This window comes from Kogia breviceps, chromosome 2, assembly GCF_026419965.1.
Source record: "Kogia breviceps isolate mKogBre1 chromosome 2, mKogBre1 haplotype 1, whole genome shotgun sequence".
Lineage (NCBI taxonomy): Eukaryota > Metazoa > Chordata > Mammalia > Artiodactyla > Physeteridae > Kogia > Kogia breviceps.
In genome coordinates, this window is record NC_081311.1 from 14,214,511 (window position 1) to 14,241,603 (window position 27,093).

The window sequence follows — 27,093 nt, forward strand, 5'->3', positions numbered from 1 at the left end:
TGTATTGTTCATCTATGTTTGTTTGTTCTTTAATTCTTCTAGGTCTTTGTTAAACATTTCTTACATCTTCTCTACCTTTGCCTGCATTCTTTTTCCAAGGTCCCTGATCATCTTCACTATCATTATTCTGAATTCCTTTTCTGGAAGGTTGCCTGTCTCCACTTCATTTAGTTGTTTTTCTGGGGTTTTATCTTGTTCCTTCATCTGGTACATAGACCTTTGCCTTTTCATTTTGTCTATCTTTATGTGAATGTGGTTTTCGTTCCACAGTCTGCAGGATTGTAGTTCTTCTTGCTTCTGCTGTCTGCCCTCTGGTGGGTGAGGCTAAGAGGTTTGTGCAAGCTTCCTGATGGGAGGGACTGGTGGTGGGTAGAGCTGGGTGTTGCTCTGGTGGGCAGAGCTCAGTAAAACTTTAATCTGCTTGTCTGCTGGTTGGTGGGGCTCGGTTCCCTCCCTGTTGGTTGTTTGGCCTGAGGCAACCCAGCACTAGAGGCTACAGGCTCTTTGGTGGGGCTAATGGCGGATTCTGGGAGGGCTCATGCCAAGGCATGCTTACCCGAACTTCTGCTGCCAGTGTCTTTGTCCCCATGGTTAGCCACAGCCATTCCCAGCCTCTGCAGGAGACCCTCCAACACTAGCAGGTAGGTCTGGTTCAGTCTCCTATGGGGTCACTGCTCCTTCCGCCTGGATCCTGATGTGCACATTACTTTGTGTGGAGTCTCTGTTTCCCCCAGTCCTGTCAAAGTCCTGCAATCAAATCCCACTAGACTTCAAAGTCTGATTCTCTGGGAATTCCTCCTCCCGTTCCCGAACCCCCAGGTTGGGAAGCCCAGCATGGGGCTCAGAACCTTTACTCCAGTGGGTGGACTTCTGTGGTATAATTGTTCTCCAGTTTGTGAGTCACCCACCCAGTGGTTATGGGATTTGATTTTATTGTGATTGCGCCCCTCCTACTGTTTCATCGCAGCTTCTCCTTTGTCTTTGGATGTGGGGAATCTTTTTTAGTGAGTTCCAGTGTCCTCCTGTCAATGATTGTTCAGCAGTGAGTTGTGATTCCGGTGCTCTTGCAATAGGGAGTGAGTGCATGTCCTTCAACTCCACCATCTTGAACCAATCCTTCCTAACTATTTTCTGCCTAACACTCTCTATACATACAACCAATGTTATATTTTGGATGAACTGGTGCATTGATATATTAAAATTGAATCAATAACTGGTGAAATTCTATTTTTAAAAATCAACTTTGTTGCTTGACTAAAATGCTCTTGTCACTTTTTAAAAACAAAACTGACCAGTTAGTTGTGTTAAATTGGCTTGTGGACAGAGCTTAAATGTTGTGTTCACACACTGTTGGGTGCTGTTCAACAAAGGGGAAAGTTCAGTCTCTAGAGAGAAATATCTTTACTGATTACTACACCAACAGCAATTACACTGAAACAGAAGCTAGTGAGTAAGACTTCTAAGTTCTTATATAACCTGATGACAGATAACTGAAGAACACCCACAACACGTGCCCGTTCTGCTCCCACATGCTAGACATTCTGTGAAGTTGGACTATCACTACTATAGTTGGTGTTCACCTTCTCGGTTCCACAGGCATAGTCCCTGTCCCACCTGAAACATGTGCTGGGGGAAATCAACAGCAAACCAGCAAAGAGTCCAGGACCCAAAACTTCTCCTCCTTTACTGATGTAATTCATGCATTTGGTGAACAAAACGTCCTCTGTGTTTTATAACCCAATGCACACTCTTCCTCCAAGAGCAACAATTCAATGATGGGGGAAGTTTTTAAAATGATATTCTACCTTTACATGTGTTATTATTCTTAAATTTCAAGATTGGTTCCAAATCAGAATTTAAAGGGAACTTAACCAGAGTGATATATTGAGATCTTGAGAACTAAAAATTTCACTGCATACAGCACTGAGGTTTGATTCATTAAAAATTCATACAGTGTTGTACAGTGGTTTGTTGATTATTAAGCTGTCACTGGATGACACAATATGCTCATTCTTCCACTAGAGGGCAGCTTAATAAATAATATATTAAACTCAAGTAAGCAAGGCTTTCCACAGTAAAAAGACAAATCAAACTTTAAGAAAACATGAATTTATTAGGGACAATCAATATACATCATAAAAACATACAGATCCCTAATGAGAGCATTATATGGTTGGGAAGAATTATGGACACACAAGAAAATCCAAATTTTATTTTTAATTGATTGATTCACCCATCTATCCACTCATTTATGTATATATACCCTCACCTAATTAGCCGAAGGATTTCAGAATGAGAAAGCAATCTCAGAAATCATACATATGATCTTTGTTTTATAGGTGGACATGCTGGGGCTCAAAGCGAAACTATTTGCCAGAGTTCACTTCGTTAATTGATTCTGGAATCAGAACCAGACCTCCAATTCACAATTCCGTGCTCTACATTCACTACATTAAATTTTAAGATATTTTGAAAGTTCAAAAAGAAATAACCTTCTGTTTCTGAGATTTCAGAAAACATCATTTGCATTGTTGGTACAAAATAGTATGTGTCTCATATTCCATTTGTTTTCTACAGTTTTCTTTTTCCAACTTGTGTGGTTTGGACTACTTGGGCTTGTCTTTCTCTTTGTGATAACCAATAGAACTACAGTTTTTGCCCTTGAAAATCCACAAGGCTTCGTAAGTGCTGGTAAAAGAAACCTCTGCAAATAATACAGGAAAAATGTTGCATTTCCCCCCGCAGCTTCGGAGAAAAAGCAAATGGCATTGTGTATAATGAAAATGTTAGTCAAACACCTGGACTTTAGATGGTGATGTTATATCCCATGAAAATAAACCTCATCCTGTGAAAGGTCTAATTTTGACTGGTTGACTTAAAAATGTTTTGTTGTGGAGATAAAATTTAAATTCCTTTCTGCTTTCCAGAAGCTATAATTGTGCATATCTTTTCATTTTAATCCAGAAGGGAATCACTAACACTTCCTTTTTCTCACTCTTGCATGAGGTATTATGATTTGAATAGAATTCTTATTTAACCAAAGAGCTTGAGAGTCTTACTTCATATTAATGAACAGCGTCCAGAGGCATCACCAGCTGCCCACAAGCTCTTCAAGGTAAAAGTCCGGAAAAAATGGTGTTTCCCTTACTTTTTTTTTTTTTTTTTGGTACGCGGGCCTCTCACTGTTGTGGTCTCTCCCTTTGCGGAGCACAGGCTTTGGACGCGCAGGCCCAGAGGCCATGGCTCACGGGCCCAGCCGCTCCACGGCACGTGGGATCCTCCCGGACCAGGGCACGAACCCATGTCCCCTCCATCGGCAGGCGGACTCTCAACCACTGCGCCACCATCGAAGCCCATCCCTTACTTTTAAGTGGTATTCTCATCTCCACACACAAATCTCTAGCCTTAAGTTATTTTAAATTTTAGGTTTGCTGTGGTTATTCCTAAATGATGGATTGAAGTTTGGTAATTGCATCTGTCTTCAATGATGCATAGGCATATTGCTCTGCAGTTGACTCCGTTAGGACCACTGGACTGTCTCTTACATGAGCCCAAGATGAGTGGATTAGTCATGCTCTGGTTAGCATCACCCTAAATCTATTGGGCATGGCCTTTGCCCCCTCTTCCTGGGACCCTCAGGGAAATTATTGCTCATCTGGCCACAGTTGACAATCAGTAGATCCTTGATGGATAGATTTATGTGTGAATGTTTGAGAGAAATGTCAGTTCTGTTTCTCCAGGACCACAAGTACTGGAAAAATAAAGTACACTGAATTCCAAAATGGAATCTCTTCTAACAGTATGTATGACAACCACAGAATCCAGAAATGAAAATCTACTGCTCTCTCTCTTTATCATTATCAGTGAGTGAAGGATGAAGGTGTGAGAGTAGTTGAGTAAGTTGGCTCTTTTCTGTGCCACTCTCACCCCTCTGCCTGCTTCTATCACAGTCCTTGTCATGATGTATTATAATCAAGGATTTATTTTCATGTGTCCTCTGCAATGCTATGTGTACCTCAAGAGCAAGGACTATCTCTTGTTTTTCATATAACCTTATGACTTAGCACAATGCCTGCCACATAAGGGTAATGCAATAAATGTGGTTTTTTTTAATGAATGAATGAAAAAAGCCTCTGAAAAGAAAGATATATGACTCTGTAAAGGTTAAATATTTGCAAAACTCAAACTTTGAAAATAGACTGTATATGGGACAAAACATTTACCAAAAATCTTGGCCCTCGGGCTTCCCTGGTGGCGCAGTGGTTGAGAATCTGCCTGCCGATGCAGGAGACACGGGTTCGTGCCCTGGTCCGGGAGGATCCCACATGCCGGGGAGCGGCTGGGCCTGTGAGCCATGGCCGCTGGGCCTGTGCGTCCGGAGCCTGTGCTCCGCAACGGGAGAGGCCACAGCAGTGAGAGGCCCGCATACCGCAAAAAAAAAAAAAAAAAAAAAAAAAAAAAAAAAAAAAAAAATCTTGGCCCTGTCTATATAGACATTCAGACATTCTCTCGTATTGGAGTGAAATCGAATAGAAAGACTCAGGCGTCTCAGACCTAACATGTTAGAAACTGAGCCATCAACTTACTCCAAACCAGCTTCTCTGCCTGTGTTACCAAGTTCAGCAAACGGCACATCATCCACCCAGCTAGAATCATCCTTGACGTTTCCATTTTCTGCATCCCTCAAATCCATTCACCCAGTTCTTTTTTGCCTCTACCTGCCCAAAGATAAAGCCCAAACCTCCCACATGGAGCACAATTTCATTATTTGATCCAATTTACCTCTCCCATCTTGTCTTGTGTTACCCTTCTCCTGGTCTCTACAATCCAAGCAGGGGGATCTTCTTTCAGTTCCAGCTCTCTCTTACCTCCAGGCATTTTCATATGCAGTTCCTTCTACCTGGAATACTCCATTTCCTTCTCCCTCTTACTCACTTTTCAGGAGTCAGCTTGGAAATCACCTCCCCTCAGAAGGCTCCCCCAATCTGGTTGCAGAAGTTCCTCCTTTGAAAATCTCCCAAAAGAAAGTTTATTACTCAGGATTGAAACTGATTTTTTTTTTTTTTTTTTGCTTTCCCCCTAGCCTAAACTCCCTGTATTGTTCTTCACTGCATCCTTGGAGTCTGGCCCAATGCCCACTTATTTAGTAGACACTCAGTAAAAACTGTTGAATTTTTAAAGATAAGTGCCTTAAAGAATTACAATAAAATTCAGCTACAATACTTACCGGCAAATGGGGAAAGAGTCCTTGTGTTTAAAACATAATACGATCTATTAGGCTTCATTTGTTTGAGGTGAAATCTATCAGCAAAATGACCCATCGTTGGGCAACCTTCCTTGTGACAATGGAAGCAATTTCCCTGGTGACAGAAAATAAGAGGGAATTAGAAATGTTCACCTTCAATAAACTCAGGATGTATTGTTAAACTATCAGAAATTTTTGGAATCTAAATAAAGTATATATGCATTTAAAAATGACTAAGTTGCCTAACAGACCATCCTGTCTGTTTGCAAAAACAAAACTTAATAAAACAAAAACAACTGAGGGAAAAGAAAAAGGGCCTGTTAGAAAAACTAGTAAATGATATGAATAAACAATCCACAGAAGAGGAAACTCAAATAGTCAATAACTATGTAAAAAGATACTCAATCTTACCAGTTGTCAGGAACGTGCTAATTAAAGCAACATACAATTTCATACTCAGCAAATTCACAAAAATTAAGACAATTGGCAATACCAAGTATGGGTAAGACATGGAGTTGGGAATTCTCCTTTGCTTCTTATGGAAATATGAATTAACAGACATTGCAGATAGACATTTGGTAATGTCTAATAAAGATGGAAATGCACATAATGCATTGACAATTTCACTTCTATTATATGTCATAAAGAAACTTCTATACAAGCACATAAGGTGATATGCAAAGGTGTTCATTGCAAAATTGCTTTTAATGACAAAAACTGAAAACAACCAAAATGCACATTAGTAGGGGAATTAATAAATAAATTGTGGCCGATTCCTACAAAATAAATACAATAGGTCTATAAACATCAAAGTAGATCTTAAATTTATAAAATTTAATTCAAAAACAAATTCAGAAAGATACTTACAGTATGATACTATTGATTTGCTTCAAAGTCTGCCTTAGGGAAGGGCATTAAGGAAATGTAAAGTACTTCAATTTTATCTGTATATTTTAAAATCTAAAGCAAAACTAACAAAATATTAACTTAAAAAAATCTGGGTAGCAGTGTTGGAGTATTTGCTATTTTAGGTTTTGAACTTTTAGATTTTTAAACTATGGACACTTCGGCTAGGACTATAGTAAAACGCCCCATTTAAAGCTCCATTTTTAATGAATAAAAATACTAACAAAATAACAAGGGCTCATATTTACTGAGTGCTTACCATGTGCAAGGCACTGTTTGAAGCACTTTATATGCATTTAGGTCAATAAATCCTTACAAAGTCCCTTATTATTATAATGCTTTTAGTTTCCTTATTTAGCAGATCGGGAAACTAAAGCCCAGAGAAGTAAACAATTTGTCCAATGTTGCATGTCTATCAAGTGATGGAGCAAGAATGTGAATCAGACAGCCTGGCACTAAAACCCCTCCTTATTTTATTTTATTTATTTTTTAAAATTTCATCTCATTTTTTATGACTGTTGGGTAAAAGTAAAATAAAACATGTCAAGGAAATTGACTTGATGTTCTCTAGTTTGTTGCCATAATCAGCATCCACGTGGCACAGGAGCCTATGGTTCTCCAGTTTAGCAGATTGAACCCCGCTAACTCTGAATCCACTGTGACTCTGAGAACCTGCTTCCTTCCACCTGCCTTTGGTGTAGTAAATGTCAGGATCCATTTAGCCATTCAGAGCAGCATCTAGAGCTTGAAGAAGGTTTTGAGGAAGTGCCAGTGGTTGGATGGCAAGCTTTCCAAGAACAGCAGTTCACCAGCCATGATATGAGTAAGGACAACTTGCTCAGGAAACTGAGAAGACAGCCTGAGGGCTCACTCACCTTGCTCTGTAAAAGGAGGGAAATGCTTATTCCTGTCCAAACACTGTATTTATTCACAAAATGCTATTACTTACAACACACTTCAGCTGGAAACCCCACATTTTTCTTCCCTGGTAAAACAGGGGCTAGGTCTCTAAAAAGCACAAGCAGGAAAATCTTCCCACTACAAAATAGATTTTCTCTCTGCTTTTCATAATGATAACCAAATGAAAAATCTGTTCAGCTCAGATCTGGTACCACGTGCTTTATGATTCAAGCAAAATCAGATCTGGTATTTTGTAATGTATTGATCGGCATGGATCTCCTGTGAGCTATCTACACCTCAGTTCTGCTCTGTATAAATAATTAAATTTTAATAAAAATAATTTTCATGTTCTAAGTAAATGATAATATGTTTCATTATAGCTGTTGATTGGTTCAGGCTTCTCGGGGCATCTTTGAGGATGACATTTAAAATATATACACACAAAAATTTTTGCCCTTTTAGATAGTAGCATCTAATCATGGCATAACAAATGGCTAAAAAAGCAAAATTGGATATAATTCAAAAGAGCTAAAACAACCAGAATACAAATAGATGGTTTAGTTATTTAAGCCCTCCAGCAGCCCCAGTTACTGTTCAGTACTCAGCACAGAAAGAATCTATTATTTCCCAAAATGGCAGATGCATTTTTTTTGCTACATCCTCAATGCTCTAATTTTTAGTTGGTTGATCATGCTTCAAAAAATGACTTGCTAATTAAATTACACTGCAAAACGTTTTACTTACTGCTTTGAAAGATTTGTAGGATCTACAAGGATAAGCAATAAATGCATTGGGATTGAGAATGCTTTCAGCATAAAAGCAATGACTTTGGGCATGGTTGCAATCAAAGAAGGAAAACACTTCTGTGAAAACCATTTCCAATTAACTGGTAGCAATGATCTGATTAACTGATAGTATGAACCATTTCTTAGAAAAAGTAATTTTATTTTTTATTTTATTTTATTTTTTTTGCGGTACGCGGGCCTCTCGCTGTTGTGGCCTCTCCCGTTGCGGAGCAGAGGCTCCGGACGCGCAGGCTCAGCGGCCATGGCTCACGGGCCCAGCCGCTCCGCGGCATGTGGGATCTTCCCGGACCGGGCCACGAACCCACGTCCCCTGCATCGGCAGACGGACTCTCAACCACTGCGCCACCAGGGAAGCCCAGAAAAAGTAATTTTAAATGATAGTTTTTTGACTTGGGTCTAGGTCACCAGACCTTGTGTGTAGGCTTGGATATTCCACGTTTATCAATATTACATATAATTTTCTTGTACGAAAGAATTCTTCGTGTGACTCTAAAGGGACATTCAGTCAGGATAAATAAACAAATGCAAATGTAGGTGACTGTGCTCTGACACTAATATCGCCAACACTTCCCAGATCTCTGATGTCAGCACTTAGAGCTTTGAGTATCATCGTGCATATAGCATCTCCGCCTTAGACCAATTAATTCTCTGTCACCCGGTTTCTGCAGGAGCGACAGAACTCCCTCCTATTCAGTCATAGAACATCCAGCAAGGTTAACCGGTGCACACCTTCAGCTGAGGTTCCAGGTGAGACAGGTGGGAGGCATTGTAAAGAACGCTACAGACAAATTAGTTTTGCCATTGTCAGGCATGACATTACGGCCACTAATAGGATTATTGCAATAATACATACAAGTTCTAAGTACATTTGTGCATTCTCAAGTTATCATAGCATTCCAGTCATTTATACTCTCTTTTCCTTACATAAAAACATTTTTACTCTTTGACATGGACTATTCTTCCAATGACCTACCCAGCTTGGCTGACTTTTGAGAAACCAGATTTTGGTTTTAGTGTATGTGGTAAATCACTTATCTATAATTGTGGCCTCCAAAGAATCACTCCTTCCTAGGTCCTCACCCCTTTGCAATATCATGTTACTATTCTTCCCTTCAGGAGATGGAGCTGTTTTTGCTTTTCTTTTTCCCTTCTGGGTTGGGGTTACAGGCTAGTCTTGTGACTTCTTTGACCGATAGGAACTGACACTGTGCAAGTCAATGGAGGAAGGGCCTTGGTCTTCAGAGACCTTCCAGCATCTACTCTTGCTCTCTTGGAACCCAGCCTCCATGTTAAGAAATTCCGGTTAACTGGCTGGGGAGAGAAGCTCTGAAGGATAACAGACCACTTAGAGAGGAGAGCTAGTACCAAGACCCGAGACATGGAAGGCCATCTTGGACCTTCCCGCTCAGCTTAGCCCAGCCCAGCTCCCAGCTGGACGCAATCACATGCATTCGCCCAACAGACACAGCACAGAGCAGAATCTCAGCAGAACTCTGCCAGTGTCTTGAGGCTTTGAATCATGGGCAATAAAACCATTATTCTCTTAAGCCACTATGGTTCATTATGCAATAGATAACTGAGACAACATAATTTCAGAAATGCAACATAGCAGAGATAAAGAATTGGCATCATTTTTTTAAAAGGAGGACTTCTCTTACTTCTCAGGTTTCTTTACATACAGATTTATATGCATAATTCATTGTGATTTAGACAAGATGGTTCGTTAGAATATTGGGAGCTATGAATTTTAAAAGTACGTGGTTTCTTAGTAATAAATATAATGTAACATAGAATATCTTGAAGCTTAAAAGTCATCTAAGGACTTAACATGAATGATAAATGTGCTTTTAATCCAATAAAGTTGTAGGAATTATATCTCAAAATGATAGCTTATGATAAATGTTTTATTTGAATTCATCCTTTTACAGAGTTTCAAGTGCTCAGTATATAACACTTAATATAGTTATGTAAAGGAGCCTTATGATCTATATTTTATCCTAATAGAACTAATTTTAAATCATAATATGGCAAATAATGAGAGAGATAAGTTTTATAATAGGCCTTTTTTGAATGAATGTCGCTTACCTGCACTAGGTAGAATTGGCTTTAATTCTCATTTTGAGTATCTGTAGTTTCACCAGTTTTTTTCTTTTAAGTAGTCATTGCAAACCGATATTTCTAATTACATTTACTCTTTCAGAGCAGCTATTAAAACTTTGTAACTTATCTCTAGTGAAGGGGAAATTCGAGTTACTCTCAATGTCACGATCTGTGTATCTTTCCTCTACAACAGCCAAATGGAAGAGAAAATAATTACATCATCTAGCTATTCTGACCACATGGGATCAGGTGATGGGATATTTAGAATCATCCAGATATTTATTATGTCATCATACGTTATATTACTGTGCATTATTATACATTATGTATATTTCATTATTTACATGATGATGATGTGTAGAGATAGGGAGGAATGGAACTCCCAAATAATAACTTTTTGGTGTCTTATAACTAAGTGCCTTGTAGATATTATTATTATTGGAAACCACTTTAAAAGGTTAAATATTATTTCTTTAATTGGTGATTAATTTAATTTGTGACTCAGAGTGATTCTGTTAAAAAGCAAGTCAAACCATGTCCCTTTCTGCTCAAAATCCTCCCATGGCTCCCCTCTCACTTGAGTAAAAGCTGAAGTCTTTACTACAGTCTATAAGGTGCTGTACTATCTCCCTCTGCCCTGTTCCTTCTCTAACTCAATGTTCTACTACTCTCCTGTCTTTCACTTCATTTCAGCCACAATAGGCTCCTCACTGCTGTGAACTTCACAGGCTCCTGCCCCAGGCCCTTTGCATTTGCTATTCCCACCCCTTAGTCTGGAATGCCTAACTGGCTAACTCCTTCAGGTCATCTTTTCAGTAAGGACTTCCTGGCCACCCTATCAAAAATCTCCTTCCCCTACGTGTCACCCCCACTGTCATCAATGCATCATATTCCCATTACATGCTTTGTTTTGTCTCTTAGCACTTATTCTATTTTTGTTTTTCTAGCAAATTAGAATATTAGCTCCATCAGGGAGGGACTTCTGTCTTTTGTATGCATTCCTACATCTGCTATTCCTAGAATAACGCTTGGCACATAGTAAGCACTCAATACATACTTGTTGGATGAATACATCCTCCTTGTTCCTACTGAGAGGGCACAACATGCTAGACATTCTGTTAGACCCTAGGGTTGCAAAGGTAACTAAGACGTGGACCCTGACCTTGCAGATCTCACAACTGCTGGGAACTTCATACATGCAACTGTGTTTTGGGCTAAAATACATTTTTATATTATATTATATACAAAGGGATATGGATTCTATCCAAGCAGGGAGCTCACTGTATTTATAACAGCAGTCCTCATATTTTAGAAAGTATTTAGCTTCCTTATAAATATTGAGATCAAATTTAAATAAAGGTGTAAATAAATCTTCACATCCTGGCATATGCTTCCCTCCATTTGGGTAAAAGTCAAGGTGACCACAAGCATTAATAGTTCCAACACCTGAAATTTTAAAAAGCAGGATAAACGCTTCTAAAATTCTCCTCCATACTTCACTGCAGTTTCAGTTTGTGTTAAAAACTTACCAAGCTTGAAGAGGAAGTGAACTTCATTTGTATGAGTAACATCAACAGAGTTGATATCTGAGGGGTCCAGCCTGACTTCATTTGGAGTGTTGTGGAAACCCGGCCCAGTTGGGTCCAACCCTCGGAAAAAGCATAATGTGTATTAAACTAAGACATACAAAGGTACATTGATAGTACTTGGATAGCGCTGTTATTTTGGAAGGATAGATGGTGAATGCAAGGTATTCTTTCTTATATGATTTATGTAGGTCAAACACCACTCATCTTGAGGGACAGATACGTAAACTGTAGGGTCTGTTTACATTTATAACCGCAGGGTCTGTATATACTGCAAAGTCAGATTCCTACACACAAGTGAGGCTGTGTCTAGACAATGCCAAAATAGCTAACGAAGTCAGAAAAGTCAAGGTGGCTATTCTAGGATCTGTACATGGAATAGCATACATATAACTAAGGTTATGGATTGTAGACCATTTTAAAAGCAACATTTATATGTAAAAATATAAAAATAGAAGATGAAAGCTCTTCAAAATGTAAAGATGGATCTCCAAGCAACACAGTTAAAATAATAGAATCATAGTCCTCAGCTAAGGCTCACTTAGTTCCATTCATTATATGACAAACAAAAGCCTGAAGCTCAGGGAAGTGAAGGGACTTGACAAGGCCATCATATGTTAGGTGCAAAATGGACCAGGAGCCTGGCAGCCAGACTCTCAACCTGCTGTTCAAATATCTACTAAAACAAAGGTAAGATATCTAGGGTCTTTAAAATGTTATGATCATTCACATAACTCCTCATTTACACATCTGACAATTATTTATCAAGCACTTACTATGTGCCAGGAACAGGGTTCAGCACCTGGGTACAAGGAGTAAGGTCTAGCCTTGTCCTCAAGGAGCTTTCTGTTTGGTGGGGAAGGCACTACAATGCAGTGTGCTCAATGCTGAGACAGGTGAGCACAGGTGTTATGCAAGTACAGAGAAGCAACACGTAACCCAATTTGGGGAAACTAGGACATGCGTCTGCTGGAGATGAGAAATACAAGCAGAAATGTGAGGGAACAGAAGGCCAGCCAGGGTGAAGATGGGGTCAGCAGCATCCTGGGAAGAGGGTAGAGAATATACGTGACCATCAGGCAAGAGGGTTAACCACATTTGGGAAACTGTAACTAGCTTTCAAGGGCTGGTGCATAGAGTTGTAGAATTTGGTGAAAGATGAAGATAGCATTTTAAGCAGGAGTCAGATGTAACCTGAGCCATGATGAGTTTGGACATGACCTGGTTGTCGATGGGCAGCTCTTACAAGCTTGCAGAAGGGGAGATTTACGGTCAGATTTGTATTTTAGCAAAGTCTCTTTGCTGTTAAGTGACGACTGGGTCCCAGAGTGGAGAGGACTCAGAGCTGAGCTGCAGCTGACCCCTGGGAAAATGCGGCATGGGTGAGAAATGAAAGTGCCACAGTTGTGTATTACCTCAGCACAACAGCCCGTCATACGATTCAGGTTTTGTTTCGATTTTTCTGGTTAATATAAGCATGGAGAGAGAAATGACAGAATGAGAAGAGGAGAGGAGAGAAGAGGGGGCCTAGGATAGAACCTTGAAGGATACCAACGAGTAAGGGAAGGCGAAAGAAAAGGCACCTGCAAGGGAGCCTGGAAAGAAGCTGTCAGACAAGAACAAAGACAACCAAGAAGATGGAGAACCACAGGAGCCAAGAGGAGAGGGTGTTGCAACAGCACAGAGAGGGGCCAGCGGGTCAAATTCTGCAGAGGGGCCAAGGAGGATAGAGATGGGAAAGATCTGGGAGAGTCCCACTAAAAAGTCAGAGTGCAGGGAAGGGATACAATTAAGTATCATCCTCAAAACCCTAATTCATGGGGTTCACTCTGCAACTTGTTTTTAGACTTAACAGTGTATCCAGGGGCAATATTCAAAATTTTCACAAGTGCCATGGCGCGGGCCTTAAACAAGCCAGTTCAGCACTGCCAGCTGTGCTGGGTGATCCGGGCCATCATCAGGGCTCTACCTCATCCTGTGTATTAGTTGGTATGGAACTGCAAAGCATGGAATGCGTCGTAATTCAGTCAACCGTCCCCGACAGGAGGATGACCACAGCCTCCGTTCCTTTGCCACCACAGATAACGCTGCGGTGAACACCCTTGAACGTGGATTTACACACTCACACTTTGGGAGCGTTTCAGGTTTTGATTTGGGGGAGTCACATTTTCTCCTGTCTTACATTTGCTTCTGGGACTTCCTTTGGCATTCAGATACTTGACATTTTGTGCATAAACAAATATGTAAACAAACCCAAGGCCCATCTGCAGGGCTGACTTACCAGTCATCCTTCCAAGGCCTGGTGTCCTTGACCCAGCTTCCCCAGCCAGATGAGCTCCCAAGCTGTGGCCAATCAAGTGCACTTTAGAAGGGGAATATCCAAATTTTTTCTGATAGGATTTATTCAAAGGAAAACAGAACTTGTTTTTTTTTTTTGCGGTACGCGGACCCCTCACTGTTGTGGCCTCTCCCGTTGCGGAGCACAGGCTCCGGACGCGCAGGCTCAGTGGCCATGGCTCACGGGCCCAGCCGCTCCGTGACATGTGGGATCTTCCCGGACCGGGGCACGAACCCGTGTCCCCTGCATCGGCAGGCGGATCCTCAACCACTGCGCCGCCAGGGAAGCCCAGAACAACTATTTTTAAAAGCGCAGGTAGAATGGTTGCAATAGGCTTAAAATGAAAGGAGCTGACATGTCTCTCCCTCTCACACCCAGGATGGGGACTGGTAAAGTGACAAAGCGACCCCATGTTCACCTACATCCTTATCCAGCTGAAGCAGAGAGCATCAGGCGGGCTGGAAGAAGGCCTTCTGTCAGAGTTCTTCTCCCTGTGCTAAGGGGCCCCACCGTCCTAGGGAACAGGAAGGAGAACAGCCCTGTGACCATGGCTGTGGCTTCCAGCCTGTGCCCATCCCTCCTGAGACCCAACCCATCCAGCAGGCCCCCAACACAGGTCAAAGGCAGCTCACGCCCACGCTATTACCCACCTTGCCTGTGTCTGTCTTCTCCACTTTAAGGTAACTCTAGCAAATGTCTGGGATGACTTTGGCCTTCAGAAAAAGTTTTTAAGAATATTCACAACGAGACTATGTGGCCTGAGAGTTTATACACACACACGCGCGCACACACACACACACACACGAGCACGATCGACTTAAAATGGGGAACAAAGGAGCAAATATTTTTAGTTTCAGCAAAGTTGCAGGCTCTCTTCATAATAGTGAAAATCATGCAGTTGCTTTCACTTGGATAAATCTGTCATTTGATCAAATCTTCTATTTATTTTTTTCACCAGTCATGACAGTATCATGTGCTGCATTACGAAGAGTATTTTTACATGTGAATGGCTGCCCCAATGGCTCCTGTCATTAGGGGGCCCTGTCCCCCACTGCTGCCACCATTTAAAATCTCTGCTTGCTTTCCTATCTTCCCCTACAGGCTGTGTCTGATATTGGTTCTCACCCTCCTCCCCTTCAGCTTTCTCCTCCTCCTTCCCCATCTACCTGTAACCCTATTCCAGGCACCTGCTTGCCCCAGGGCCAATCCTAGTATCCTGTGATAAAATGACGGAAAAGGGGGCAGGGAAGAGACTCCTACCTGTTCCTTAGCTGCTCCTTAGACCTCCTTCTGCAGGTCTGGCCCCTGAATTACTCTGGGGGGGCTCCCGGCTCCCTCACCCTAGACCTTCTCCGGCTTTCACCTTGGGCTTCCAAGGGGGCGAACAATTCCCTGAACATTGAAGTCAGCCAACACTTTCCTCTTCAGTTCAGCAAAGGCTCCTCCCAGCTTCCTACAAGCCACTCCTATTTATTTCCTGGACCTTTATGGGCCTGCAGTTCAGGACCCCAAATCAAGGAAGAAATTCACAAAAGCTCAGGACTGGTTTTGCTCTGAAGAGGCGATGAATCTGATTTTATCCTTTGTGGACAAAGACTCACTCTAAGTTCCTCCTTGTACTCTAGTTGCCCCTGACAGAGTGGGAAGAGTAGACAGAGAAGTGGGTACAGATAAATTGGGGGGCAGATAGAGAAATGGGGGCAGAAGAAGGTGAGTATTTGGCTCCCTGACTCTTCTCCAGGCTGTTTCCTAACTGGGCTCAGAGCTCTATACCACCTTCCCTGACCCACCTTCTAAGTGAGGTGCTGGTCCTGTTACTCACCCTGCCGTTGCCTTGGAATTCTCCACAGTACTGTTTCCACACTTGGCCAGAGCAGAAACACTGTCTCACTCACCATGCACCTTCAGTGCCTAGAACAGAGACGGGACCACAGCAAGTGCAGAGTGAAATAGTTGTTGGACGGAAGGAGTGAACTCTCCTTAAGAGTCTGAAAGCGTCATAAATCTTTAGATTTTACTTCACTGCATTTCACGGTGTGAAATTACTTTCTATTATGGTAGAGCATTTGGAGATTTATAAATGTCTCAAAGTATATCCCTCGTAAATAGCAAAGTCTATTTTATTCTTTTAGAAAACGTGTAGGTTAAAGGGTCATGCCTGGACTGGCCCATGGACTTAATTCACTGCCATAGAACCCAGTTTCTGTTGGAAAATGCACTTCACATTCTACACAAACAGCATCCATAAGACAGAAACAGTTTCTTCTCTATCATTAAGGATAGGTTTACAAATGTGATGAAAACGAACAGAGGTGGTCCTACAGGCTGACCATGGCAGTAACCGTGGGGGGTGGGGAAGGATTTGGTGAGGAGCCTGTGAAGGGACACTGCCACCAAGTGGCACTTTGCAGAACCACAGGCACTTCTTTCACAAGAAGTAACTTCCCTTTTTGGCTATCATACACCAATGCTTATTATTTCACATGTTCAGTATATGTGTAAACTAATAAAAAAGAACGTAGAATTACCCCCAAATTCTTGGTGTTATGATACAAAGTCAGTTAAATATAATTTAAAAAAAATCAACAGTTCTTACCACAAGAACATCAATACAATAAGCCATCTCAGCACCAACAAGGCGGAGACTGCTTACAGCGTGGATATATTGCAGTAAACCATTAATCCAGTCTAAATTAATGCAGTTCACATCTTCTACTTTTAGGAACACCTAAAAAGATTTATTGTAAGAATTAAAGAAAATCAAGGTGCCTGAACAACTGCTTTCACAATAAGAAATAACATTTGCAGGTATTGAGAACCTACTACATGCTAGGCCCTGTCCTAACACTTACATATATCAACTTAATACTCATTTAAAGAGAAGGAAACCTAGGCACAGATAGGTTAATTAACTTGCCCATGACCACAGAGCTAGTAAATAGAACCATAGTATGATTTCAGACAGCCTGACTCTATCACACTACATGGCTTATAAATAATTAATTGCTTACTACGTTAGCAGTCTATTAACCTTCGTATAAGAGAGGAAAATTAATTTCATGGATTGAACTTGGGAATGTTTTCCTTAAATTAAATGAGAAATTTATCATACCACTCAATCTTTTGTCAAAGATGATAATTTACCAAAGAATAATTACAAAAATCTTCCATCATAATCTGTGTGATTCATAACAAGTGAAAATAAATGGGAAATGGGTAATTCATTTGAGGCCTTGGGACATGGACAATGTGAATAACTGAATGGAGAATTTCCATGAATACATTAGTACCTTGCAAAGTACATTCACATTAAACATAAAGCTTTCATACTAGTGTAAGGAAGCGTTCTTTCACATCATACATTGCACATGTCTTGCTGCCATTGCCATCTGAGTTCCATCCAGGTATGTTGATACGGGTGATCTTGTCTGTTCCGAAGTGTGAGACTTGGATAGTTAAATAATTAGCTGCACTGATTTCCTGTTTCAGGTGAAAAGAAATTAAGGTAAAATAATTGAAAATTATTTACTATTTAGTCAAATTATTCTAAATTTGCTCCAAAGTCTTCCTCTAAATTTGATTTTAACAGCCTTCTTTAATACATTTTTATCAAAGAAATAGTTACTGCTACATATTGCAAAAGTACCAAGAAATTATTAATGCATTACAAAGTGCAATATACAAATTTAATCATAAAGGAAATAAACACGTTTGGTTTTGAGGCAATGTTTATAAGACAATGTTGGGTCAGTTTCAATCAGAATTTCAGTAAGCCTTACTTTTGTATAGTATTTTTCAGTTGTCAATATAATTCATGAGAATTATCTTATTGGAGACTTAGAAGCATGCTCCAAAGGGGGCAGAATAGATTGCCCACCACATTTTATGAATGAGGAATAGAGGTTAGACTTTCACCACATGAAATACAACAGCATATTAGTGATAATTTTATGGGATTATGTTAAATATTGTTTTGTATATCTTGTACTTTGTTGGATGGTTTTTATAACCAAACTCTCAAAGACTTATAGAATGCTATGAATTTAAGTGATTTTGTTATTAAAAGAAAAATTAAGTCACAAGTATAAGCAATTCTCTTGAGAAAAAATAAAAGCTCTAATCAGCAAATAGCAACTTTGACAATAGTACTCCTAAACTGAAAAGCAACACATTTAGATACTTATGAAACTGAAATGAAGAGCCTCTTACCAGCTACCTGTGTTTCACAGTATATGCAATTAATGATACAACTTACTGACTAAAGTTTCTCCAAGACTGTAAGCAAACGATTATGAGAATCCTAAGTTGGTTTACATGGCAATAATTATCATACAGATAAAACTCAGGTCTACCTATGTTGCAGGTACTCTATAGAGTAGCACATTTAACCCTCTCAACACTGTGAGGTAGGTAATAACTTAACAAATTAGGAAGGGGCGTAATGAGAAATCAAGTCACTTGTCCAATAGTACTGCAGCTAATGAGTCCTGGAGAAGGATTCAAACCCACGTGGCCTTTCTCTGAAGTCATGGACTTAACCACTGGCCTTTCAAGTTGTGATCTGGTCATAGGTTTCTGATCATACTGACAGGATGCAGATCAGATGTGGGATTTGTGAGGCAGGTAATAAAATTAATTGCATTGCGGCTTTTTAGGAATCACTTCTCTGCTAAATAATCGAATCCAAGTACAAAGATATTTGTCCATCTGTGTATCTAAAAGAACCCGATGCTTATTTCAACTCCAGCTGGAGCCCTTTAAACACCTACTATGTTCCTGTTTCTACACCAGAAAAACCAGTTTTGGAGAGGCAATTTAGTAGAAATTTCATGCATACATGAAATCTCAGGACGGCTGACGATGTTTAGCATGTCAATTTTCTATTATCATCCTCACTCTCATTATCTGGTTCAGGCTAGTTCCCGTGTCTGATCCAAACTGCACTATTGCTTTCCATTCAGTGCTGTCAAACAGAACTTTCTGTGATGATGGAAATCTCCTATATTTGCACTGTCCAATACAGTAGCCACTAGCTACGTGTGGCTATTGAGCACTTGGAATGTTGGTGCGGCTGAAGAACTGAATTTTTAATTTTATTTCAAGAGCCACATGTAGCTACTGACTACAAGCACAGTACTAAACAGTCTGGCAGTCCCCTCCAGGCGCTTCCAGCTCCAGGCAAGAAAGTACACCGCAGCCAGAGTAAATGTCCTAAAGCCTCTTAAAGACTCACAGTGGGTCCTCATGGCTCCCTGGATAATGTCCAAACTCCCCAGGAAGGAGTTACACAAATTGTCTCTAAACTATTTTTCTAACCAACTCTACATTTAAGGACTTCCTCTCTGCCTCCAGTCTAACCCAGCACGTTGTCATTTATCAAACATATGTGCTCTGTTGTCTCTCTCTTTGTATGTTTGTTCATACCATTTCCCTGCCTCTGCTTTTGAAAACCCTGCCCATCGTTCAGGACACACCTCAGATCCTCCTCAAAGGCTTTCATTCCCATCCGCACCACCAAGGGGAAGGTAAGCCCTTCCTCACTGTTCCCAGAGTCTTTTATTTGTATCTTACATCACAGACCAAAATTTGTGTTGCAATAAAGGTATCTGTTTACATACCTCATTTCCTCAATATAATAAATGTAAGACACTGTCTTGTTTATTCAGTTTAGTACATAATAGGTACTGTTGCTTGTTCTGTCTAACATGTGGAAGGTTCCCAATTAATACATTAACTGAATGAAATAGCAAATTTACCTCATATGAAACACATAATCAGAGCAATCTTTATATTTAAATACTAGGACAAATATGAGAAAAACATCTGGTTCACAATATTAAAAAGAAATATTTTCCTTTAACTCAACAGTTTATGCCAGAATAGGTTAATGTATCTGTGTCTTCTATATCGGCAGCTGCAGCTTATATTTTAGAACAATCTACGTGTGAAGGCAGCAGGTTAGTTTACCTGATGGACTTTGGGATTATGTCTAGTGTAAAGCAGAAAGCGAGTGTTTATCTTCTCTGGAGATTAGGATAAACCTGCCATCTTTCTTGACAAAGTCCCAGTCCATGGTATACCATCTTTAAAGCACCCCACCCTTTCGTAGCTAACTTCTTCTCCTGCAGCAAAAAGATAGAGTGTTAGTATTATAGGAACAAGGCCCAGAGAAAGGCTATGTTTCCCACTAAGAGGGTTAACTGAAATTAGTCTTTAATTTAAACAAGTCTGACTCAGGGAGATTCTTTTCAAAAAATGCTCTCCTCTACCCTTCCCTTCCCACCCCTTCTCCATATTATGGCCATGACCATGTAGATGGCAATTCTGCAGATGAGAGTGTATGGGCTTTGGAATGATACATTCCTGACTTTGTGTAATTATTTTACCTTTTTTGAGTCTCAGTTTCCTCCTCTGTAAAATGGAGATAATACCACTTACCTTACAGCTTGGTTATGAAGACTAAATGAACTATTACACAGGATAGCTCTTGTTAACCTGCCTGAGACATAAGATGGGGTACTATGTCTTCCCTGAGCTTCTGCCTTTTCTTATTAGACTTAAGCTTTTCATGAAAGGGATATTTGTGTCACCAGAGCCTAGCACCATGCTCAGCACACAGCAGGAGTCCAATAACTGTTTCAGAGGGTATAAGTGAGAGCAAAGTTTCGTTTAGTTTTAACCATTTCTTCTTTCTGGAGCTCACTTTACTCATCTCTAAAATGAGAGGTTTGGGGAAAACTAGGTCTTCTTTCATTCACTGGCTCTAATTTACTCTTTCACTGTCACGTTACATTTTCATTTTCATTTAATAGCTGAACACAAAAACTAAAAGCTGGTTCTTTCAAAAGATAAACAAAATGGACAAACCTTTAGCTAGACTCACCAAGAAAGAAAGAGGGGACTCAAACATATAAATCAGAACTGAAAGAGGAGCTATCGCTGATACTGCAGAAATACAAAGGATCAAAAGAAACTACTATGAACAATTATATGCTAGCAAATTGGACAACCGAGAAGAAATGGATAAATTCCTAGGAACACACAACCTACGAAGACTGAATCATGATGAAACAGAAAATCTGAACAGACCAATTACTAAGGAGATTGAATCCGTAATCAAAAAGCTCCCAATAAACAAAGGACCAGGTGACTTCACTGGTGAATTCGACCAAACATTCAAAGAATTAATATCAATACTTCTCAAACTCTTCCAAAAAATAGCAGAGGAGGGAACTCTTTCAAACTCATTTTACAAGGCCAGCATTACCCGGATACCAAAACCAGACAAGGATGCCCACAAGAAAAGAACCTTACAGGCTAATATCCCTGATTAACATAGATGCAAAAATCCTCAACAAAATAGAGTTCAAAAATACATTAAAAGGATCATACACATGATCAAGTGGGATTTATTCCAGGGATGAAAAGGTGGTTCTACATCTGCAAATCAGGCAATGTGATACACTACATTAAAAAAATAAAGACTAAAAATCATATGATCATCCCAATACGTGCAGAAAAATCATTTGTCAAAATTCAACATCCATTTATGATTAAAAACTCCCAACAAAATGGGTATAGAGGGGACATACCTCAACATAATAAAGGCCATATATGGCAAGCCCACAGCTAACATCATACTCAACAGTGAAAAGCTTAATGTTTTTCTTCTTACATCTATACCCACTCTCACCACTTTTATTCAACATAGTATTGGAAGTCCTAGCCAGGGCAATTAGGCAAGAAAAATAAATAAAAAGTATCCAAATTGGAAGTATAGGGAAGGAGTAAAACTGTCACTATTTGCAGATGACATGATAGTATATATAAAAAACCCTAAAGAATCCATCAAAAAACTGTTAGAACTAATCAACAAATTTAGTAGAGTTGCAGGATACAAAGTTAATATGCAAAAATCAGTTGATTATATACATTAATCTGAAAGAAAAATTAAGCAAACAATATCACTTACAATTGCATCAAAAAGAATAAAGTTTGTAGGAATAAATTTAAACAAAATGGTGAAAGAACTGTACACTGAAAACCCTAAGAAACTGAGGAAAGATATTCCACATTCATGGATTGGAGAATTAATATTGTTAAAATTGTCATACTACCCAAAGCAATCTACAGATTCAATGCAATGCCTATCAAAATTACAATGGAATTTTTCACATAACTAGAACAAACAATTCAAAAATTTGTATGAAACCACAAAAGATCCCAAATAGCCAAAGCAATCTTGAGAAAGAAGAACAAAGCTGGAGGCAGTCACACTATCTAATTTCAAATTATATTACAAAGCTACAGTAATTAAAACAGTATGATATTGACATAAAAACAAACACAGAGATCAATGGAACAGAATAGAGAGTCCAGAAATAAATGAGGCACATATGGTCAATTAATTTATGACAAGCAAGCAAAGATATACAATGGAAAAAGGATAGTCTCTTTAATAAATGATGTTGGGAAAATTGGACAGCCACATGCAAAAGAATGAAAGTGGACCACTATCTTATATAAGACACAAAAATTAACTCAAAATGGATTAAAGACTTGAACATAAGACCTGAAACCATAAAACTCCTTGAAGGAAACACAGGCAGTAAGCTTCTTGACACAGGTCTTGGTGATGATTCTTTGAATCTGACATCAAAAGCATATGCAACAAAAAGAAAAATAAACAAGTGGGACTACATCAAACTAAAAAGCTTCTGCACAGCAAAGGAAACTATCAACAAAATGAAAAGGCAACCTACTGAATAGAGAAAATATTTGCAAATCATATATCTGCTAAGGGACTAATATCCAAAATACATTAAAAAAACTCATACAAGTCAATAGCAAAAAAAAATCTGAATAAAAATAGGCAGAAGATCTGAATAGACATTTTTTTTTAAAAGGTATACAGGGCTTCTCTGATGGCGCAGTGGTTGAGAGTCTGCCTGCCGATGCAGGGGACGCGAGTTCGTGCCCCGGTCCGGGAAGATCCCACATGCCGCGGAGCGGCTGGGCCCGTGAGCCATGGCCGCTGAGCCTGCACGTCCGGAGCCTATGCTCCGCAACGGGAGAGGCCACAACAGTGAGAGGCCCAAGTAACGCAAAAAAAAAAAAATAAAAAACAAAAAGGTATACAGATGGCCAACAGGTACATGAAAAGATGCTATACATCATTAATCATCAGGGAAATACAAATCAAAACCTCAATGAGATACCACCTCACAGCTGTTAGAATGGCTATTATCAAAAAGACAAGAAATAACAAGGGTTGGCAAGGACGTGGAGAAAAGGGAACCCTCATGTGCTGTTGGTGGGAATGTAAATGGGTACAGCCACTATGGAAAACAGTATGGAGGTTCCTCAAAAAATAAAATATAGAACTGCCATATGATCCAGCAAGTCCACTTCTGGGTATACATCTGAAGAAAATAAGAACAATAACCTGAGAAGATGCATGCACACCCATGTTCATTAGAGTATTATTTACAATAGCAAAACTGATGAATAGATATTGTGGTATATATGTTTATATAATGGAATACTATTCATCCATAAAAAATGAAATCTTCCAATTTGCAGCAACATGGATGGACCTCGAGGGTATTATGCTAAATGAAATAAATCAGATAAAGATGACATATCAAGCTAATAGATCAGAGAACAGATTGGTGACTGTCAGAGGCTGGGAGCTGCGGGGGAGGGAGAAACTATTTTTGTGGGGGTTTTTTGTTTTGTTTAAATAGATTTTTTAAAAACTTTATTTCATGCTGTTTTTCAGAGGTATAGTTTAATCTAATCTATAGTTTAATCAGTTATAATTTATAATTATTTATTCAATTTATTATTAAATTATTCAACTTACTGTTATTATTAAATTGATGATTATATATTCAATTTATGATTATTAGTTTAGGTTAGAGTTATTTGAAGACTTGAATTTGAGGATTCTCTTTCCTCACTTACCAAAAAATATTAAATGAATCTTGATTCTCAAGTCCACTAGATTTTAACTTCACAGTTTTAGGAAATTTTGCTTTTCTCCATTACCTAAGAATGAGATTCCACAATAAGTACAGAGAGAGGATAGGCAATTAAAAATATTTTTAATCAAAGAAATGTTTGTACATTAAAAGAATGTGCAGATGAGCAATAGCACCTGCCCACCCACAAACCCAACCCTCTCCCAGATGCAACAACTTAAACACGCCTGCAGTTCCTGTGGTTACCTCCTGTGGTTACCTTTATATAATGTGCTTACACTACCAAGTTTTGATTTATCAATATCAATCACACGATTTATTAATTTGCTGCAATAATATATGAGGATTTAATCCACCTATTTCCTGAATTATTCAGGGCAAGAAACAGAAACCCACTAGTTATTTTAACTGTGAGAGTTTAATATGATACATTGTTATTAATCAGGTACTGAAGAACTGAAGACAAAAGGGGTAACCTGCAGAGAGAAGCTACCAGAAGGGCTCGTGGAAGAAACAGAAGAGGTGGAGTTATACAAATGTGGAAACTTGCTAGACTCGAGCGGTGTTGGGGGTGCGCGGACTGTACTCCGGAGCTGGCATTCAGGGCCCTGAGGAGAGGTTGCTAGCCAGCTAGGGCTGGGCTTTTTGAGTGGGCACCATGCTTTCGGTTCTGGGAGTATTAGGAAACTGGAACCAGTTGCTGCTTCTGGATGGTTGTTTGCGCTGGACTGAAAAGCCAATGCTGGGAAAACAGACAGGAACCAGGAGCAAACAGGAAGGAGCGCCTCCCTTCTCCTGGAGCCTCAGTGTCCCTCTTGTGTCTCTACTGACAGTGCCTCTCCAGGAATGACTGAAGTGGTGAACCACGTTTGCCATTTCTCAGCGCTGGCAAAGCAAGGGTGGCATGAAGCTGAGGGACAACAGCTCAACAGCCAGCCTGTCCTGCTCTCTACTTTGTCTCAACTCCTCCTCCAATACGGTCAATAACACTGTTTCCAGCTCCTTTATTGACTTCCACTGTAAGCTTAAATAGTCATCTTCTAGGTCTTGATCCATACCTCATATTCCGTATAACTTGACTCCATACCTTTGCAAGACAAAGTTTGAAGAGATACTGCCTCTCCCTCTCTTCCTCCCTTCCATCTTCCAAGGTCTGTCAGCTGCACTTTTACTTTCATACTGTCAAGATGGATAACATTCAGACCTTGTTCTATAATCAAAATTGTCTTCCATGTTTTGTCTGTACACTGACTCCAAAAAATTGAAAATCAGTAAACAGAATTTACATTATTATGACTAGATAAATATTTTTTCCTTTCAGAGCCAGCTAACATGCCATAATTACATTTCCTTCTCTGCACTTCCAATGTTCACATACCTATTGCCTTCAAAGGAGAATCTTCAAACCAACTCTCTTTTCTTATACCTGAATTGCTCGAGATCAGCATTATTTTAGCTGGCTCCATATTCACATCATGTCTTTTGTGTGTCATTTTTGTTTTCCTGGATTCTCTGGTTGACTTTGTTTCCTCTTGTTGGAAGCGTAAACATGTGTCTTCTTCAGTATATCCCTACTACAGTGTGGTTTCTCAATCAATATTTCTCCTGCCTGGAAACCATGCTGTTTTTCCTCTTGAAGCAGATACATACAGTTCTAATTTGAACCAATGATTTCATATTGGATCACGGCTTTCTAATACAACTGTCTTACTTTTCCTAAAATGTCTAGCTGCCTTAATTTTTTGCATTCCATGGTCCCCCCCCACCCTAAATTCTCAACTACATTATTCAGTCTAGGGAAGAGAGTTTGGATTTAGAAATGAAGATTATTATAAATATGGCACGTTTTCTATGTCTGTAATTTACCAGCGGTATCTGTCATCATGCCCTTTTTCCATAAGGTAATAGAAAGGACATAAAGTTAGAAGAAATAAGATGTGATTAAGGAAAGACTGATCAACATCATAAGCTATTAAAGTCTCTTAGGAAAAAATGGAAGGATTAATAGTTCTCTAAAAATAACATTTGATATAAAATTAATAAGTTGAAATTGGGTCAGTAATTTAAATGGCCCATATAACAAAGGATATAGTTCTAAAATCATAGAATTAAAGATATTATGTAGCCATTTAAATGTTTACAGAGAATTTGTAATGAAACTTTTAATGAAAGTGAGAATGATATAGTGTGGGTGGGAAAAGACAGATGACAGAACTATGTAGAATATGGTTTCATTTAAAATGTATGAGGAAAAAATAAAATTCAAAAGAAGTGCACCAAAATATTAACAATAGTGTCAGCGTGATTTTTGTTTTCTTCAATATATTATTTACCTATGGTCTCAAATTTTCAATAATGAATACAAATTACCTTTAAAATTTAAAAAAGTCACAAAAGTCTTCACCAAATTATGTCCAGTCTGGTTTCTTTGTGTTAATAAAAATTAAAATAGCAAAAACATATTGAGCCCTATGTGTCATATATGTCAAGAAATGAAGACTTAGAAAAAGTGATCATCTTGCTCAATGTTTCATTGCTATTAAGTGGTAGGAATAAAATGAACCATAATTCAGGTCATTCTATCACTAAGTAGAATTAGGAGGTACATTAATTACCTTTTGCTAGGTTATGTTGTGGTAATAACTAGCCTCCAAATCTCATTGGCTCACAAAAATTAAGGTTCTTGTTCATGTTATATTTTGGCTGCAATGGTTTTAGGTTGGATGTGGCGCTGATTTACCAGTCTTCTTCATTCCAGGATCTAAGCTAATGGAGCAGACCCTGTTCAGAACATGTTGCTCTTGGGGCAGAGGAAAAGGATTTAACACCCGAACCAGACAAAGACTCTTCAGGCAGGCCTTCAGACTTGGCACTGCTCTCTGCCACGTCATGTGGACAAAAGTGGTGCTGTAGAATCCTTTTTGGGGGAGTGGGGGAGTGAATAATGGGGAACAATAATACAATCTACTGCAGAAGGGTATGCACATTTAAATTTTCATATGCACCACCTTTTGTCATTTTAGCTTGCACTTCTTTACCTATAAACTTGAAAATCTTTTTGTGTATTTCTGACCATTTGTACATCTTCTAATGGGTGAGATTTTCATGCCCTATGAACATTTTTTTTTTTTTTTTTTTTTTTTTTTTTTTTTTTTTGGTTTTTGTGGTACGCGGGCCTCTCACTGTTGTGGCCTCTCCCGTTGCGAAGCACAGGCTCCGGACGCACAGG

General features: G+C 39.4%; 1 protein-coding gene across 1 annotated transcript; it reads right to left on the reverse strand.

The window, feature by feature from the left end:
• Positions 1–2,606: 2,606 nt before the first annotated feature.
• PNLIPRP3 (pancreatic lipase related protein 3) lies at positions 2,607–26,755 on the reverse strand. Its single transcript, XM_067027423.1, is given in 12 exon segments — positions 2,607–2,704; positions 5,228–5,360; positions 7,796–7,911; positions 10,626–10,629; positions 11,282–11,403; positions 11,487–11,606; positions 13,825–13,933; positions 16,478–16,609; positions 17,243–17,265; positions 17,268–17,361; positions 19,849–20,003; positions 26,605–26,755. Coding segments are annotated over 12 exon segments (1,257 nt in total).
• Positions 26,756–27,093: the final 338 nt, after the last annotated feature.